Source organism: Indicator indicator, chromosome 5, assembly GCF_027791375.1.
Source record: "Indicator indicator isolate 239-I01 chromosome 5, UM_Iind_1.1, whole genome shotgun sequence".
NCBI classification, from domain to species: Eukaryota; Metazoa; Chordata; class Aves; order Piciformes; family Indicatoridae; genus Indicator; species Indicator indicator.
Genome location: NC_072014.1, coordinates 16,454,726 through 16,474,145, shown reverse-complemented (window position 1 = coordinate 16,474,145; position 19,420 = coordinate 16,454,726). Strand labels below are relative to the sequence as shown.

The following is a 19,420-nucleotide window of genomic DNA, read 5'->3' as shown; positions in this document are numbered from 1 at the left end:
GCTTTCTTTTTTCATCAGTTAAAAAGCAAAACAAAAGAAAAAGAAGTGGCAGATCAGACACCCATAGAAGAATTTGTGAGACATGCATTGGCTTTTTGTGAAAGTCTCTACGATCCATATCGAAACTGGAGGCAGCGAATTGCAGGGTATGTGTGGAATAGGACAAGATTATAAATACTTTTAAAGGCAATTTTAGATGAATGATATGTAAAGTTTCTGACAGAACTACTAGCTTCCTCATGTCATATTCTTCCACTGTTGCATTTTACAAATGTTGGATTATGCAGTTTAGGTTGTTTTTTTTTTTCCCAAAGATACAGTCTTTAGAATGGGATTAATGATTTTTTTTTTACTCCCACCAAAACTAACATCATGAAACAGGCATGCTAGAAATTGAACTTCATTGCTACCGAAAATGTCAGAGTACTCATATAAATTCTGTTCCATGTAGTGGAAAACTGAGTCGTGAGGCTTCTCGAAAGGTGGAAGTATAGAGAGACAGGAAATGGGCTTTCCAAGACGCTTAATTTCTGTCATTCTAGGCACAGGCTTTGGTTTTTGAAACTACTAGTGATTCATTTCATCTGTTATATCTGGCTCTTTAGACACCTCTTCTAAATTTCTGTGAGATTTTTTTCATGTACAGTTCTCCCTTATTAGCTGCAAATTAATAATGTTAAATATCCATAGTCTTGCATAGTTAATGTGTTTTCTGCTATTGCTCCTTGCTGCTATCATTCAGAACTGCTTTTCCTTTAGCTTCTGAATTTTATTTCCATGAGGACCATTTGAACATGCATCAAATGTGGAACCTGTGCATGCAAATAACTAAAGGCATAGAGTGATCATGTATGGTGTTATCTACTCTAGCAAAACCTCCATTTTCATGGCATGTGTTCTCCAGGGCCTGCATGCTCTTTGCCTTGCGTTTGTACAGCAAGTCACATGTCAGACTGTGCAAACAGAGGGGGAATCATGTGAACTGAGAACCTTGGGTGCTGGGCTTCCTCTGTAGCTCAGAATCTGCAGTATGCCATAATACTGCATGGACTGCTAAGTTGTTTTCAGATTTAGTATAGGTAATGCCAGCACATCCCATAGGATCTTAGCTAGAGTGTAAGTACTCAAAATTAGTGAATTTATGACCAATGAAGGTGTAGAATTCAGCAGTGAATCACACCACAAAAACTTTCTGAAACAGGATATGACTTAAATACCTTTTGAAAATTATTGTATATTTACTGGCAGTCTAGAAGTTAAAACTGTGTATTTGAGGCTATGCTAAGAAGTGTTTGGTTGTAACTGACCAACAGGAGGGTCTTTCCATTACTTTCTTCATTCCAAAACTGGCCTGTGTTTCTAAACTAGTGGAACAACGATGCCAAAAAGAATGGGGTAGACAGACTTGGTTGAATTAGGGCAAAAAAGTTATTGCACATCACAATATACACATGTTCCATCTTTGGAAAGAAGTTTATAAGTGTATCAGTACAATTCTGTCCCTTTAATTTGATTTCTTTGAAACATCTTTCCTCCCTACCCCCTTCCATAATGACCCAGTAAGTACTTTGTGCCCATTTCAAAGTGCGTGTTTGAGAAATTTGGCAGCCTAGTTGGTGGCTTAGTTACAGTAAGCAAGGACAGCCTAGTTGGTGGCTTAGTTACAGTAAGCAAGGACAGCCTAGTTGGTGGCTTAGTTACAGTAAGCAAGGACAGCCTAGTTGGTGGCTAAGTTACAGTAAGCAAGGACAGCCTAGTTGGTGGCTAAGTTACAGTAAGCAAGGACAGCCTAGTTGGTGGCTAAGTTACAGTAAGCAAGGACAGCCTAGTTGGTGGCTAAGTTACAGTAAGCAAGGACCAAGTAACAGATTCCTAGCTTTTTTTTTTTTAACAACATTGTGAAAAGCTAAGGTATTTCTGGGAACAGAATAGTAAATACAAGATTAGCTGTGATTTTTCAAAGAAAATACTACTTGACTTTTTTTTTAATCTTGTGGGCAAAACATAACTCCTAATTTTAGGTAATGTTTTCTATTATGAAGGTATAAATTAAGTCATAAAGAAATCATACCTAATTTCTTCAATGTATCTTTTTTTAATGCAATTGCAGACGTTTCCTTAGTACAGTTGAAAAGAGCAGACAGAAGTATAAACCAGCATCCCTCACTGTTGAGTTTGTCCCTTTCTTTTACCGTAAGTATTGTCAACAGCATGCTTAAAAATTGTCATCTTTGGAGGAATGAACTTAGTGATTCCCAGTTCCTTTCCCCTAAGAATGCCTGATAAATGTAAAAGCTCCTTGCTTGCTTTCAGAGGCTGAGTGAAGTGGTTTGCTTGCTTTGCCTTTTTTTTTTCTTTTTTTTTTTTTTTGCTCTGAGCATCACCATCTTGCCATTCAAACTCATCTTTGAAAGCCTGGGTGTTTACAGACTTCCTTCAGTGCCTCAGTGGTTTAATAGGGCTGGTGCTGTGAATTGCAAACTTTCCCATTTATTGGGATACATACAGTGATCACACATAACATCCCTGTAGCAATTTTAATAACTTGCTTGGAAAAATAATCTTAGGAAAGTGTTCTTGCATTTTTGTCTCTTAATATGATTTAACAACTAGAAAGGAGGAAAGCGTACCACCCAACTAGGACATACTCCTTGGACTGCAGTTTAAGAAACTGCTCTGTTTTGTCTCTGGTTATGTCATTAAATATCATGATAGCTACTTTGGAATGGATGTGTTCTTGCCATTATAGGTTAGCTGTGTGGGAAAGGAGGACTTAGGTGGCTGTGTTCTGTACTTACATCTTGGGAAGGTGGGATGCCCAGCTAGTTTGCCAGTTTAGCACATCAAATGCTAGTGCCAACAGAATTGAAGCAGCAGGAATATGCTGGAGGAGTGAGGGTATGGGTGAAATCAGCCCCTTTTGCAGCTATCTGTTAACTCAGCTTTAATTAAAAATAAAAAGGAAGGCTCCATTCCTAGAGTGTTAGCATTGTCTGATTTGGTTTCTCAGGTTTGAGTCACAATCCTGCCATTCCTTAAAATTCCCTCTGTGTGTAAAATAGCAAGAAATTGCTGAGCATGTGCTTTAGACATTCTGCCATGGCAGCAATAATTTGAACCCTTTTTGGTCTACCCAGTCTAGTAATTTATTCACAGTCTGCTTGTCATTGTTCTTTGAAATTTGTCTGAAGTGCCCCAGAAAATTCAGAGGCTGTAAGTCAAAGGAGTGACAGGGCTAGCAGACTTAACAGTGTGGTCATCTAAGCTTTCTTTCCTTTGAAGAGTAGATTTAAAAAACAGCTGTGCAATTTTCTTTTAAAATGGGCTTATACATTCTGTATATAATAAAAAATCTTCCTTGCAATAATTAGTAATTGTCTTAAAGGCTAAATTATTATTTTAATGACTATAAAATCCTTACATTTTCAGTTTCTGTTGTTTGCTTAAAATATCAGTTTTTGCAAGCCCAAGTTGTCATGTGTTCTTTCTCATAAAGTTATTGGAAATTTTACAATGGTTAATTCCAAATAAAATAATCATTTGTAGCTTGTTGCAGCTACTTTGTCTAGTGTACTGCTATAGCACCGATATCTAGGTTATACCTATAGCTAAGAAGAGTTCCTTAGGCTGTTTATAACTAATTTATATCAGGTAGGGCTTAAGAAGAGATGCAGGATAATTGTCTGTAAAGAGAATACTGTTAGAAAGGTTACAGACCTGCACAGGCTTCCATGGGAAGCTTGGTTTAAAAGGGAGCAAGCTCAGTTACTGTTTTTCTGAGCCATCTGCATTGCATGTGGTGTTAGGCTTTCTGTGCCAAAATTACTCTAACCTTTGTCTAAGCTTGCTAATTGCTTGTGTGTTTGCATGTCCTTCTGTTACTTACTAGTATGAAGCAACTGGCCTCGTTTTACATTCTGGATCAGATTAAAAGTTGTATGTCTATAGTTCTGCCAGCCTGCAGCCTGAAAAGTTTTATGCAAGCTGAAAGTCTGGTCCGGTGAATTCCTGGTAACTGTGGTCGTCTTGTGTTACTTTGACAAAGCTAGAATTTATGTGTGTATGTCTGATTTGCATAATAGAAAGTGGAGAGTATATAGTGGATTTTTTTTTTAATTTGCATGATGACAGGGAGTAGAGAATCTTTTTATTATTATTATGTTGGGGTTTTGGTGGGTTTTTTGAGAGGAAAAAACTTTGTATAATTTATGAGCAAAGAAAGGAATCCTCTTTTTTATTTATGCCTATTAGAATGCTTTCAAGAAAGTGAACATCTCAAGGAAAGCCTGAAATGTTGCCTGCTACATCTTTTTGGAGCAATTGTGGCTGGTGGTCAGGTAAGGATGTTCTTAACTCCTTCCAGCTTGCTGAAGACTTGACATGTCCTTATTTTAAGGCTTATAAATACCCCATTACGCAAAAGTCAGAGGAATTTATTCTTGACTGTGAATTTTGTCTTATGAATTTTGGTATTGTTGTATGCAGTACTATCTAAATCCTATAAGCTAAGTCTTGCTTTCAAATAACAGTAGAAACTTACTGCCTACAGTAAGTTTATATGAATGCATACCTATTGTAATATTTTCCTATCATGAAAAATGTGGATAACTAGATTAGGAGTTTCCCCATGCAAAGATATAATATTTGTATCAACATATGAAATTCATCTAGCTTAAGTCCCAATTTTGGAAGTATGCTGTTTCAGCAAAAGGCACAGGGCCTTTGTAGCTTGGAAGCTGTTTAAAATCTTTGAAGTAAGGTGAAGGGGAATCCATTTATCATTAGCAATGCCAACATCCACTCTCATGGCAGTCTTCTGTTATGTGCTTCTAAGTCTGGTCACAAACAGATTGTTACTTTTGACAATGCAAAGACAGAGCTTTCTAGAATGTTGCCATGGCGTAGCAAAGCCGGACACTGTTCCACCAGAAAAGGCAAGCTGAGACTGAGCATGATGACCACAGAGGCAGAGGCAACTGACCTCAGTGGCAAAAGGTGCAGCCTTGCTATGCCTGAACAAGGTGATCAGAGCAGGTCTGAAGGTAGTAATAACCAGGATCAAACAGCACCAAGTCTGGTAAAGCAAGCACCAAGTAGTGATAAAGCCTGAGATCTAGCCAGAAAACTTGGTTAGCAAATCAGGTTGAGGATTTGGTCTAGTGACAGTAACTAGGGTCAGTCAAGAGTCCAGCAGTTGCCAGGCCCATGAACAGTCATTAGGCAGGTCTAAGGTCAAGCTGGGCAGTCAAGTCTGACACTTGGGTTCAAGACAGTATATGGCCAGGCGTGGGCATGGGTGCAGCACAGCTCAGGCACATAAAAAAATTGAGAGCTTCAGTTTGAATGTAGCTCTCTAGAGAAGGCAGGAAGTCCCTGACAAGGCTTCTTAAAGGTCTCTGTGAGGCTGGGCTCCTGCCCCAGATACATGGTGGCCCTGAGCCTATGGAGTCAGACCCTCATGAGGGACATGCACTCAGGGCCGAGACAGATGTTTACTAATTGCATGCTATTCAAAAGTTTAACTGGTTTAACTAGAATTGGCAATTTATGAAGGCTACCTTCAAAGAATTTCATAGCATGTATTTAAATTATATTTCCTTTCCTCCATAAACATTCTCTTTGAAAAAGAAAGCCTAGTTAAGTGAATGAGATGGGATGCATTTCATCTGTATCCATCAGTATAATGCAAGTAGAATGTTTCATATTTATGTAACAATCAAAGATCATCATCAGACATAATAATGAGAAAACTCACTGGTTTGAAGAGTTTTGGGTTTATTTATTTGTTATTTGTTTAATAATTTTTCACCCCCTTGCGTTTCAGAGGAATGCTCTTCAAGCAGTATCTCCTGCCACCATGGAAGTCTTGATGCGTGTTTTAGCAGACTGTGACAACTGGGATGACAGGAACCCCGAGGAAGTGAGCAGGAAGGCAGAGCTGACTCTGAAGTGCCTAACAGAAGTTGTCCATCTCCTTCTAACGAGCAGTTCTGACCAGCGGCAAGTGGAGACGAGTACAATATTGGAGAACTATTTCAAGTTGCTTAATTCAGACCATTCAGCTTTACCTAATCCAAGGCGATGTAGGCAGTGGGAGAGCAGGTTCATAGCACTACAGATTCAAATGCTGAGTGAGTACTCAATTACGCAGTTCTTTTAATATCTCTTGTTAATAATTACAAAGCAAATAACAATTGAATTGCAATATTAATATGAATGACTGTTCTACCAAAAAATGTTCACTCGGCTCAGTAATTAAAAAATTTGAAACATTTCTGCATTGACATTACAAAAAACCCCAGAAGAAACTATGTTGAATTGCTATCATTTAACCAAAATGTTAAGGTTCATGCACTGCGAGTCCCCTTTGAAAAAAAAACACATTTTGCTAGGCAACAGCTGATATTCATCAGCACCTGAACTGCAGAATAAGGTGGGTCTGCAATTAAACACCCATGTGGTGGCTGTTCTGTGATAGTTCACTTTTCAAATTAAATTAATTAATTATTGCAAACATTGGCCAAAAATGATGGTCTGAAGCAGTTAGGTTTAAGTCATTGGAATTCAGAATTTGGAGGGGTTTTTTCTACTTTGATGTTTAGAATGGGAAATATAAATAAAAATATTTATTTTCCCAAACTTCCAGGAAGACTGCGAGTTAACACTGGGGCGATGAAAAAATCCTGCAGTATAAAGCTGCTGTAGAATGCAGAGTAATTGCTTGGTGAGGAAGCATTTGTGTGCTTTAAATGAAAGACACACTGCTTATGTACTCACAAATGGCAATAACTTTAAACAGAGCCCCAGTGCAAAGATACTTGTTACCTGAATTTTACTCCAGATATACAGTAGTTTATATGTTATAGCATCAAAATGTTTACCTCTAGACCTAGTGCTATATGCTTAAAACACATGGCATTCTTGAGCAAAGAATTTGCAGCATGTAGTTTGTTTTATTTTTTCCCCCATATGTATTATGTAATGTCCAGAGGATTTGGGAAGTGTTTTGTCTTTGATGCCAGTTCTTTTTTAATTTTGTAGATACCATCACAGCTATGTTAGACTGCACAGATAGGCCTGTACTGCAGGCTATTTTCCTTAACAGTAACTGCTTTGAGCATCTCATTCGACTGTTGCAGAACTGCAAGGTAAATTTTCCCTTACAAGGATATTTTTAACAAAACCTGTCTTGTAGTACTGAAGATATATTAGCTTTCGTATTTTTCTTCTGAATTAAATGGAATTTTATAGTGTTTATATACTGGAAATGAAACTGAATTGATTTGAGCCACTAATTCAATGAAAGATATGAAAGATTCAATTTGCTCTAAATTATTTTTTTATTCCTAATGAAGTAGAGATGTTTATTGTCTTGTGGTTAAAGCAATGAATGCTTGTTTTGAGTTGTAAAGGTATTTTCCTCACAGACCCCTCTCAATCTCTAAAATGTGTTGAGGTTGCTGCTGGAATCAATCCCCCCCTCCTGTTTGGTGGTTGTGTTGTGGGGTGGGTTTTTTTTTTCGTTTTGGAGTTGTGTTTTTTTATTATTATTATTATTCTGTTTTGTTAGGAAGTCACAAATGCTGCTGGATGAAGGTCTGAATTCTAATTTCAGAGTTAAATTTTTCCATTTGAAAAAAACTTGCTGGTGTGCTTTTAAAAGCATTTCAGAATGCTTAAGTCTTGTGTAGCTGATGTAAAACATGAGTTCAAGCTGGTATAAATGTTCTTCAATTGTTCTCCTACATACGTTCAGTGTTTACATAAATGTGTTTTCATCTCAATCCCAGATGTCATAATGTGCAAGATAGTGTCTTCCACTGATTGCTTTATAGATTTCACTTTTCTCTCTGCAAAAGAAGGTAGATATGATGTAACTGTGGAATATTTTGTTTATCTTTTTGTGATATGTTTATGGTGTAGCTATTTTGAACTCTTCTAATGCTGAATAATGTAATGCTAGCTGCACTATATGATTTGATTCAAATCCATTTTGACTTGGTATCAGAACATAGTGCAGTAATATATTGAAAATAATTTGAATTATGTCTTAACTGTAGTTACAATCAGTGGCAGAATGCCAAGTGTGTTGAAGTATTTTGAGTAGTGTTTAGGGTTTTTTAATCTTCTGAAAATACATAGTTTGACCTTTCCATTTTCCTCTTCTGTTTGGGAACCTGCCTATTTTTGTTTGGCTTTGTACTTTGTAAGAAATACCGTTTTTAGTGTCTTCTTAAATAATGAAGTAATGTGGTGTTTACCTGTTCATGGGGACCAGCTATGTTCCTGCTCTCATATAAACAAGTGGTGAAATTTAAGACAGCAGGAAGAGCTACTCTATTTTTGCAACTCCTTTTATTTTTATTTTTCCTTTATGTATGTCAAAAGATACACTCTTTGAGTTGGTTTTGTTTGTTTGTGATACAGTCTCACACATTACTGTGATTGATTTGATGTCAGTGCTGTCAGTTTGCTACATAGTGGGTTGGGTTAGGTTGCGTTTTGTTGATTTTTGTTTTCCTTTTTTTTTTTTTTTCTTTTTAGCCTTCCAGAGTCAAAGATGAGAAATGGGGAGAGAGTGGAAATGTATTGATGTGCTTTTTAAAAGCCAAATGACAAATTTAGCTCTGGAAATAGGATTTCTCTATATATTAACTGGGTGTGGAGACCGTATTTCTAGATCTTTTTAGTTTACCTGTGATAATCTTGGTACTGAATTTGCCAGCAGGCTGTGTAAAGTGTGTTCTGCAGCCATGCAGAGAGCAGGAGTGTCCATGCACATCTGACAATCAGGATGCTTTTGGATCTTCAGCAAATTTGAAATGCAGGACATTTCCATGGAAAGAAGTAGTGGGGGGTTTTGTTTGGTTTTATGTCATTATTCACTTCTGTTTTGCAAGTGCAAATAAGAATATTGATGTTACAACCCTCTGAGGCAGTGTTCAGTATTCTTGGCTGTGATGTACCTTTCAAAATTACTTGTGTTTCTAACTATGTGCTTTCACACTTATGAAAATCAAAGTAGTATCTTCAGTGTTATCCTAATTTATGGAAATCGATTTCTCAGGTTATTCTACCTCAGAGAGACTATCTAGCAGATAATGGAACAGAATGTATGAGGGAACTAAAAAAAAAAAACCCAACAAATGCTTAGATGTATGAGGGAAAGAAAAAAAAAGACAAATGGTTAGGGTTTTTTTCCCACTAAAGGGAAGTGTTTTGGGGTGGGTTTTTGTTTGTTTGTTTTTGTTTGTTCTTTTTTTTTTTTTTTAGACTAAGGAACTTCTAAAACTTTTTTATCAGGGATTTTTTAACATCCCAATGTAATCTAAAATGAGAAGATAAATTTTAGTCCTGATTAGGTTATAACTGAACTTTGCAAACATAATAAGCTTTAAACTTGCAAGTTCAGGAACCTGACTAGGAATCTAGCTAATATACATAGAACAATTTCTTACTTGAAAATGTGGATGTTTGATTTAAAGCTATTTGCAACCTACCTAATTCTTGGGATGTTGGCGGAGATATTTTCCCCTTCTTCCTATCTTAAGGACTGTGTACCCTAGAAATTTTGCTGCCATTGCTGTTTGAGGATTAAAATATTCTGTCAAGGTATCTCCAGCTTTCACCTAAGATGATGTGTAAGTGGAAAATGGTGAAACATCGGTATCCATTTGTTTGCTAAAACCCCTCTGTTGTCTATTTCTTACAAGAAAATTTTTGAGCATTTCCTGTCATGTTGCATATTTTACATGAAATCACAGTTGATAAGCCAGTGACCAGTACAAATTCCAGATAGATCTGTTTCCTTGTCTCAACAATCATGTTTTTCATTTATTTGTGGGGAGAAAGAAGCTCTTACTATTTAGTAAAAATACAGTCTTAAATTTTGTAAGAATTAACATAAGGCTAATCTCACACTGGTGAGACAAAATCCTCCTTTGAAAACTTTTTTGTTTGTTTGTTTTTTTACATATGAAATACAAATCCAAGGCAGCCTTCACAATTTTGGCTGCATGTAACTGTTTAATGCAATTATATCCATTATTCTTGTCTCTGTTTCTAACAGCTGTTTTTAAATGCTAACAATAAAGTGGCAGACAAGAGTGAGAAAGACCTTGCCAACAAATTACTGACAGAAATGAATGAGGACCAGGTACCTACCTAACCTGTATTTTGCTTCAATTGAAGTCAAGACACAATCACAGGAAAACTGATTCCTGTGCTTCACCTTAACCATCCCCTTTTTGAGCCTTCTGCAGCAAGATGAACTGTGTGCTGCACACATCACTATTTCCTTTCCATGGAAAATACTTTTTCGGAATAACAGTTTGAATTCAACCTCAGTTTTATTCTTCTACTTCAAATTGCATGTATTTGCAATAGATTGAGCCTCAGTTATGCTCCTTTTAAGGAAAAGGTGAAGTACATGAATGGAATCCAAATAAATTCTATCAACCTGGTGGTGATTTTTTTTTCTTCCTCTCCCTTTCCTCTTTTTTGCTTCTTTGTCTCAGCACTGTGGTGTTTTGGATTCTGGGGCCTTGTTTGTAAATCTCAATGGTTGTATTTGATATTCTGATTCTTTGCTTGTCATCAAGAACAGATGTTCACAAAACAATGGACAGGCTGAATCAGGGAGGTAGGAATAGCCTGTTGCTCTAATTTTCCCAAAATATTGTGCAAAGTTTCAAATGCAAATTGCTGTTGTATTAATTTAATAGTAGAATGATTTATTCTGATTAAAAATGTAAAGAAATGCTAAATAGAAGGTATGGTAATCTACAAATTGTGATTCTAACTAATAGCTTTGGCTTTTTTAGAAATTCAGTGGAACGCTCTAACCGCATGTAAATGTTTCTTCACGGCTAACACAGTCTTCTGATTCTTGACATTTCATTTTCAAAATACATCTGATATGATATAATATTCAGAGATGATGAAACAGACTATGTTTGTTTGCAGTTTTGCTAGTTAAGTTCACTGATGGATGTGAAGTAGTGCTCCAATGTTTTTGTCCTTAAAACCACCACAGAAATATCGAATTAAAGAGAATTACAGAAAAAGAACTCACAAGATGAGTTAAATTGGAAAGAAATGTTGATCAATGCAATGAGGCTACAAGTGAGGCAGCCACGTCACTGTGCGGGTGTGACTTTTGTAACTTGTGTGTGTGTTGCATTGGTGTGTAGGGATTTGGATGGAGGTGCCTGACTGTCTAGCAGCACACACACATACTGTGAGAGGTTTCCTAATTTGTTTTCCTCCCTCCCTCTTGAGGTTGTCCATTAGCCGCATGAGGAAAACCTGTTTGTCCATCAGAATATTTGAAGTGCAATGTGTTTTGTGAATGCTTCTCTCCTCTTGAAGTACGTGAATAATTGTCTGCCGTTATGTAATTCCTTGTAGGTCATGGGGTTGTGAAATCTTGACTGGTGATTTTTGAGGCATGTTGTCGAACTCTTGGTTTGCCTCCTGGCAGGTGGCACAGTGTAGATTTTGGAGCTGAACTGTCTTTTCCTATTTGTAGATAACTTCTGTACCTGCTACTTTCAGGTATTTCAGGGACACCTAGACTGCTTGGCAGTATCAACCATTCAAGCCCTCACAGCAGTGATGCACAACTCTCCAGCTGCTAAGGTAACAGTATATATGCAGAGGTCTGTTTGCAGCTGGCTTTCTGATCTTGTTTCCAATTAGTGTTCTCACAGGATCACAGGCTGTTAGGGGTTGGAAGGGACCTCCGAAGATCGAGTCCAAGCCCCCTGCCAGAGCAGGACCATAGAATCTGGGGCAGGTTGCACAGGAATGCATTCAGATGGGTCTTAAAAATCTTTAGAAAAGGAGACTGCACAGCCTCTCTGGGGAGCCTGTTCCAGTGCTCCATGACCATCACAATGAAGAAGTTCCTCCTCATGTTGAGGTGGAACCTCCTGTGCTGCAGTTTATATCCATTGCCCCTTGTCCTATCACAGGGTGCAACTGAGAAGAGCCTGTCCCCTCCCTCTTGACACCCAGCCTTCAGATATTTATAAACATTTATTAAATCCCCTCTCAGTCTTCTCTTCTCCAGACTGAAAAGATCCAGGTCTCTCAGCCTTTCCTCACAGAGCACATGCTCCAGTCCCTCAATCATCCTTTTAGCCTTCTGTTGGACTGCTCATCAGAATATCTTGATAAATCTTGCTAATGAAGATGAGCAGATTGTGGTCATGCATTCCTGCCAGATAGAAATACTATCCCATATCCCTTTATAGGTGTCTAATGGCTGGACTCTGAGCCATATTTCTATGAAAACTGGAAGATCAGAGTGTTCATGGCAGTTGGAACCTATACTGAAAGTACAAACAGTTGACAGTGCATTGTTTCTTGCCCCATGAATGTGTAGGGTAGAATTAATGGGTATTTGCAGGAATTTTCAGGGAGGAGTTTGTGCTGTACATTTGTCATGGCTTTAAGCTAACTCAGGTCAGTATTGCTGTCCAAATGGTGTTTTTTTGCCATTCCCCTGCCCTCCCTTTGCTCTTTGTAGTTATTAATTGTACCTCCACTGCAACATGCTTGCTTTCTTTCTTTTTCTTTCTTCCTCTCTTCCTCTCTTCCTCTCTTCTTCTCTTCCTCTCTTCTTCTCTTCCTCTCTTCCTCTCCCCCTCTTCCTCTCCCCCTCTTCCTCTCCCCCTCTTCCTCTCCCCCTCTTCCTCTCCCCCTCTTCCTCTCCCCCTCTTCCTCTCCCCCTCTTCCTCTCCCCCTCTGCCTCTCCCCCACTTCCTCTCCCCCTCTTCCTCTCCCCCTCTTCCTCTCCCCCTCTTCCTCTCCCCCTCTTCCTCTCCCCCTCTTCCTCTCCCCTCTTCCTCTCCCCTCTTCCTCTCCCCTCTTCCTCTCCCCTCTTCCTCTCCCCTCTTCCTCTCCCCTCTTCCTCTCCCCTCTTCCTCTCCCCTCTTCCTCTCCCCTCTTCCTCTCCCCCCTTCCTCTCCCCCTTCCTCTCCCCCCTTCCTCCCCCCCTTCCTCTCCCCCCTTCCTCTCCCCCCTTCCTCTCCCCCCTTCCTCCCCCCCTTCCTCTCCCCCCTTCCTCTCCCCCCTTCCTCTCCCCCCCTTCCTCTCCCCCCTTCCTCTCCCCCCTTCCTCTCCCCCCTTCCTCTCCCCCCCTTCCTCTCCCCCCTTCCTCTCCCCCCTTCCTCTCCCCCCCTTCCTCTGTCTGTCTGTCTGTCTGTCTGTCTGTCTGTCTTTCTTTCTGTCTTTCTCTAAGCAGTTGTCTTACTTCTGCTGGTAAGAAGGATCTCACTGCAGCATGCTAGAGATAGCACAATGGAAACTACCCAAAAGATGGTTCTAGCCTGTTAAATATTATTCTTGCATTCTAATTACTTTCTGTTACTTTATGTTGTGTTAAATTAGAACCTGCTGCAGTAGATGAGCAATTTTTGTCCATTTTATTTGTTAGTGAGACTGGGATTTTTATCCTCAGGAGGTCTTCAAGGAGAGAATTGGTTATGCACACATGTATGAGGTACTAAAATCGCTGGGTCAGCCCTCACGGGAATTGCTTGAAGAACTCATGAACATGGTGAGATGTGCTTGCTTTGAATACTAATGTGCTTGCATCTTTTCAACAGTACTTCTATCCCTGTTTTACTGTATTTCATGCCTGAGTTCTCTGCTGTTTTTCAGGCTGTTGAAGGTGACCACATGGCTGTTGGGATACTAGGCATTAGTAACGTCCAGCCCTTATTGCTGCTTATCCAGTGGCTTCCAGAACTAGAATCACATGACTTGCAGATTTTCATCTCAAATTGGTTGAGACGAATCTGCTGTATTAACAGACAGAGTCGTGCTACGTGTGTCAATGCAAACATGGTCATCTGTATCATTGAAACACTAAATTCCCACTCCGCGCTCCATTGTTCTTGTGCAGAGAACCTGATTGCCCTTCTGGGCTCTTTGGGAAGCCAGTCAATGGGTTCAGAAGAACTGCTTCAACTAATACGACTCCTAAGGACTGAAGAAATGAAGCAAGCTCACCCTTATGTTGTTCCAGTGATGCGAGCTATTCTAGCAATGGCCCGGAAGCAGGGCATGGCTAGTGCCTTGCAATATTTCAACTTGTACCACAGCATGGCTGGAATTGCTGTCCCATCAATTCATAGGTGGCCTGGCTCTGCATTTTCTTTCAATGCTTGGCTCTGCCTCGACCAGGACCGAGTGGACCCTAGCACAACCAGCAAAAGTGGCAAGAGGAAGCAACTCTATAGGTACGGTTACTGTAGCTACTTCAACAGCATAAGTCTAGGTCTTATGTTCCCTGTGACATGGTGCCCTAAGACATGTGGTGTATCACCTTAACTTCATAGAATGCAGTATTTAGTGCTTAGTTTGTGAAAGGGTCAGTTTCATCTGTTACCAGAGTGAGGCTGTGTTACAGAAAGAAGCATGTAGTTTCTCAGAATGCTTTAATGTCTACAGTTTCAGTATCCATAACTCCAGATTGTAAAGTTCTGTTGTCTTTTTCTGCAGCTTTTTTACAGGAAGTGGTACAGGGTTTGAAGCATTTATTACATGCTCTGGGGTATTGGTGGTTGCAGTTTGCACTAAGAGGGAATATGCAACAGTGATGCTGCCTGACCATTGTTTTTTTGACTCTCTCTGGGTAAGATTTCATACTGAAAAGCATTTTGTTTAGGACAATACTCTTAGCTCAGAATTCCAAGTGTGGGGTTTGTTTGTATTTCGTTTTTTGTGGGGTTTTTTTGTTGTTTTGTTTTACAAATCTATTCTGTCACTTTTAAAATAATTCATTGCATAAGAACAGATGTAATCTCAAATAATGCACATTAGTGGTTAATTGAGCTTGAGTATGGCTATGTTATTAGTCATTTGTTATTTGTAATAGCCAATTACAGCATTGTGCTTAGAGATTTTTTCTAACATGCAGATTTTTAAATGTTAAATTATCACAAGCATAGATGGCTGTGGTGATGAATGAGTAAGATGTGCTACTGCATTTCCACCCTGCCCTTTTCTCTTTCTGTACTTGAGGGCAATGTCCCTTCAAAAACCCATTTACATTTAAACTACTTATAGTGGAAACAGGTGACAGATGGTCTTATCTTCCTGTTGATGCTTTGGATATATTTTCTTAAGTGGTTTCCTCACCAGATTAGTCAAGATGGAGTGAAATATTTCCATTCAATCATTTTACTGCTTTGTAATGATGACTTAATTTTTTTTTTATTGCTTAACCAGCACAACATAACCATTGTTCATATGCCTGGGAAGAGACCCTTTGGTCAGAGCCTTGTCTACATCTATGTTAATGGACAGCAGAAGGTCTCTGCCCCACTTCGATTCCCTGCCTTGAATGAAGTAAGTTCACCTTCTAAGTCACCCTGGTTGTGATGAGCAGTTGGCTTTTTTAATTTGGAATTGGTTGTAAGAGTTTAAGATACCTTCACTTGTTGCTGATAAGCTTCTGTTCAACTTTGGACAACGTCCAGAGTATCAATTTGGAGTATGTTTAGTCATCTCAGGTTAAAAGCAAAACAAAAAACCTCCCCAGATTGCCACAATAGCCACCTGAACATACTGACATCACTTATGAGTAAATCATAATAAATCACAGCTCTGCCAGCAGGATTAGTGTGACAGTGCTCAATGAGGAATATTCCCTGTTGTTTTCAGCAGTGACTTTTTTAACTTGTGTTTTCTGTGTGTTCCCTTAATGTGCTAATCTTATACCTACTATGCTAGCTGGATAAACAGCTTACAAGCAGTCAATCTAGCCATTTGAAATGTGTACACATTTAGTCTAAAAAATCCACACTAGCCATCAAAAATGAGTACATGTTGTGTTTAGGTTTCTTTGTATGCATTGTCCATTCATTTTGTGGAACAAATCCACTTTTAACTGGGCTACAGCACTGAACTTTGTGCCATCTTTTCTAAGTCCTAATTTTACATATGTTAAATACATTGAACAAACACTTAAACTGAATGCAGTCCTAGTAAAATTGGTATAGCACTTAAAAATGAGAGTAAATGTAATTTCCATTGTGAGATAAAACTCTGGATTTTGGCCTATCTGTAGAATAAGCACTCTAAACATCAAGGTAGTTAAAAGTAGGGCAAGTAAGCCCTCCCATGAGAGCACCTCTTTCAGGGGAATAATTGATTTGAGAAATATACAGTAACATATATGATTGACTGGTATTTCAGATTATAATCCAGAAAAGGAGCATTTATTGGGGTATCTGGGATACAGTCCTTCCTGGCTTTGCTCCTGTCAGAAGTCATGCAACAGCTGAGGTGACTAAATTACTCTTGGAGTAAGGAGAGTCTATAATTTGGTGGAAAGTATATGCTCTTTTTGGCCTGCTGTGCTGGGTTACTTCTTTTCCAGGGCACACTAGAATTTGTTGCTGTTGGTTTAATTTTTTTAGTTCAGGTTTGTCAGAGATAGTCTTCAAATTTACTTTATAAAATGTTAAGGAAGGAGATTAGATTTTCAGTATGTGTTTTTTTTTTTCTTCCATACATGACTCTGCAGTCTTTTACTTCTTGCTGCATTGGTTCAGCTGGTCAAAGAACAACTACTCCTCCTCCATCTCAAATGCCAGATCCACCCTTTTCCTCACCTATCATGCCCCATCGGACATCACTTGGGGGCATTCTTTCTACAGGAAGTTGGGGTGGTACGCTTGGAAAACCAGAGCTCATCACCAAGATGATCTCAGCAGGGACTCAGGACAGTGAATGGGGATGTCCAACATCTTTGGAGGGCCAGCTAGGGTCAGTTATCATCTTTCATGAAGCACTGCAACCTGCTCAGGTGAAAGCATTATATTTAGCAGGTAAGTCGTGGTTGGACTGATGTTGGTGGAATGAAAGGGATGAGTTATGGACAAAACTCCACCAAAGTTTGCTTTACACAGACACATAATGAAGAAGTTATATTCCAGAAGAATTGCAGAGCTGTTCTAAGTGAAAGGGTCTTAAATAAGCTTAAAGACAGAATGATAAGTACTTTATGAGGTTTGATTTAAAACGTTGTGTTTGCATAAGTTCATCTGTTTACCATGTGTACAGACATACCAAAATCAACATGTTAGGTAGTATTTGTAAGTTCTTAATTTTTGCTACTGTTTGCCTACATGTGAGTTTACAGTTGAGGCTCTTGAAAGTATTTCTGCTTAAAGGTGATTTATGTTTGCTTATTTTCCCAGAAGAATTAATTAATAATTAAGGAGCCATTAAAAAGATAAAATTCTGATAAGCTATGTCTTAGAGTTCAGGGTTTTAAAGTAGAAAATTCCATAATGACTTGAGGGTGTTAGAAAATAACTTAAAAACACTTCAGTCATTTAAAGGAATTAGTTTTATATCACTAAACAAAACTGTTTTGAAGATTACTCATTTTCTGGACATTTGGGTTTGATGCCAGAGATATTATAGTAGTATAAAATCTGTGCAGGTCAACATTAATATTTGGTGGATTCTTAATGTATGTGTTATAAATACATAATTTTACATGTTTCTATTTTTTAATAGGTCCAAACTGTTTAACTCCATGGAACTCTCAAGAGGCTGAAGTAGCAGATCTCCCCAGTAAAGTGCTAATTCATTATACACCAAAGGTATGAAACGATACATATTTTTTCTTTGATTTCATAGTGTGCATTAATTTCAGAACATGTTTTGGATGATCTTTTCTTTTTTGCTTTGCTAGACCTGGTTTCCTAGACCAGGAGAAGGTACCAGCTTTTTGCTGTGGTTATTATGTGAAGATAAAGAGCTGCAAGAGTTTTGTTAAGCTGTAATCTTTTGTAGAGATGGTAGGTTTTGTTCTTGTTTGGTAAAAGGACAGAATTCTCTTGTGCAGTTGTGAATGTCAAATCTAAGATAACATATATGATGTTTCCAGATGTTATAAATTAAATATTTTAGTATCAGCATAATGACACTAACCTCTTGAAACATGTTATGCATCATTCATAAATCTTGTATGTTCAAGCATCTGTAACTTGTTTCCTAAATAATACTGTAGCCTCTTTATTTGCTGAACAGGCCTGCAGAAACCCAATTTGTCTTGACCTGTCTGCAAATCTCTTACATGGAAGATTAACTGGAAACAAAGTAGTAAACTGGGACATCAAGGTAAATGCATAACTGAAGAAGCAGAGCCTGATGCAAATATGACAGTGGTTGTATATGTTCACCTAACTTTTGGAATGCCCAGAAATTGTTGTCATAATGCAAATTACATTTAGCAGACACAGGATGTTTTTGAAAACAATTAATGAGTCAATGCTCTAGCTGGAGCACTATTACACTACCTTTATTAAGAGAGCAGTAGCCCTTCTATGTTCTCAATGTCATAGGTAATGCACTAAGGTATTTTGTGGTAGCTGACTACTGTTCAATGCATTTTGTGTATTTAAAGCATTTTACCTTCTCTAGGGCATTCTGTCATGGTTGTCTTCGAGTCTGACTCTGAATTAGACTAACATTAGAAGGGTTAACACTTAGGGCTTTTGCTGTGTTACTCGTATAAAAGTATTCTCCAATTGCAGACTAGCAGAAAAAAAGGGGGTGGAGTTAGAATATCACAAAAATCTAGCAATTTTTTTAAAGAGATAAAGGAGTATTCTTACTTGCTTTTGGCTTGGGATTGGCAGGGCTACTTGATCTCACAATCCAAAAGCATCGAAAAACCACCAACTGTTCACTGAAGTGTTGTATCTCATTCTGTTTCTGCTTATATCCTAGTTGTCCAGTATTTTTCCTTATTCTTAGGTCCGTCGGGTTATCTGATTCTTGCAGGCTATACAAGTCATCTTTGTTTAGCTTTTGTTAGCAGTTGTAATCACAGCAGTAATGCAGTCGTAGTATTTGAGCTTAAAATTCAACCTGTTTCTAGTCTCCTGCTCAAATGTTCTATTATAGTGGAACTGTCCTATATTACAGGTTGTTTTGTGTTGTTTTGTTTCCTTTAACCAACATAGAGGATCCTTATGCCCTTCTGGTTAATCAGTTGAGTTCTTAGTCTCACACCCCTAACTGTTCAGGTCTGACTTTACACTCTAGAATTACAACTCAACGATTTTGACAACCTTTTTTGACAACTTGATACACTCAAGGAGTTTTAGTGCTAGTGGTTTACACTTTCTTGGTGCTCCTCAAATGGAATACCGTCTAAGCAAGTTACACGTCCGTTAGATGTCTTCTGTGTAAAAAGGCAAATGGTTTTCTACTTGCTAGTTCAAGGAAAGTAGGAGGAAAGCATGAAATGCACACCAGCAGCTTTGGGGACCTGGAACCTATCTTCTTATATATTCCCTGAACGCTAACACACATTGATACAAAAAAATCAAAGTCAGATTTAGGTCTGTGCATAAGGAAATCAAGTTATACCTGCTTGTGAGAAAAA

At 38.5% G+C, this 19,420-nt stretch overlaps 1 protein-coding gene across 1 annotated transcript in view; it reads left to right on the top strand.

Annotated features, from left to right (window-relative positions):
* Positions 1-19,420, top strand: part of NBEAL1 (neurobeachin like 1) — a 71,060-nt gene that overhangs the window by 19,859 nt on the left and 31,781 nt on the right. The window contains exons 5-18 of the mRNA XM_054381365.1: positions 19-146; positions 2,111-2,193; positions 4,252-4,337; positions 5,825-6,131; positions 7,042-7,148; positions 10,070-10,156; positions 11,557-11,640; positions 13,466-13,564; positions 13,669-14,249; positions 14,512-14,644; positions 15,241-15,360; positions 16,541-16,844; positions 17,542-17,627; positions 18,058-18,147. Of these exons, the coding sequence (XP_054237340.1) occupies positions 19-146; positions 2,111-2,193; positions 4,252-4,337; positions 5,825-6,131; positions 7,042-7,148; positions 10,070-10,156; positions 11,557-11,640; positions 13,466-13,564; positions 13,669-14,249; positions 14,512-14,644; positions 15,241-15,360; positions 16,541-16,844; positions 17,542-17,627; positions 18,058-18,147 (2,295 nt within the window). The remainder of the gene's footprint in view (positions 1-18; positions 147-2,110; positions 2,194-4,251; positions 4,338-5,824; positions 6,132-7,041; positions 7,149-10,069; positions 10,157-11,556; positions 11,641-13,465; positions 13,565-13,668; positions 14,250-14,511; positions 14,645-15,240; positions 15,361-16,540; positions 16,845-17,541; positions 17,628-18,057; positions 18,148-19,420) is intronic.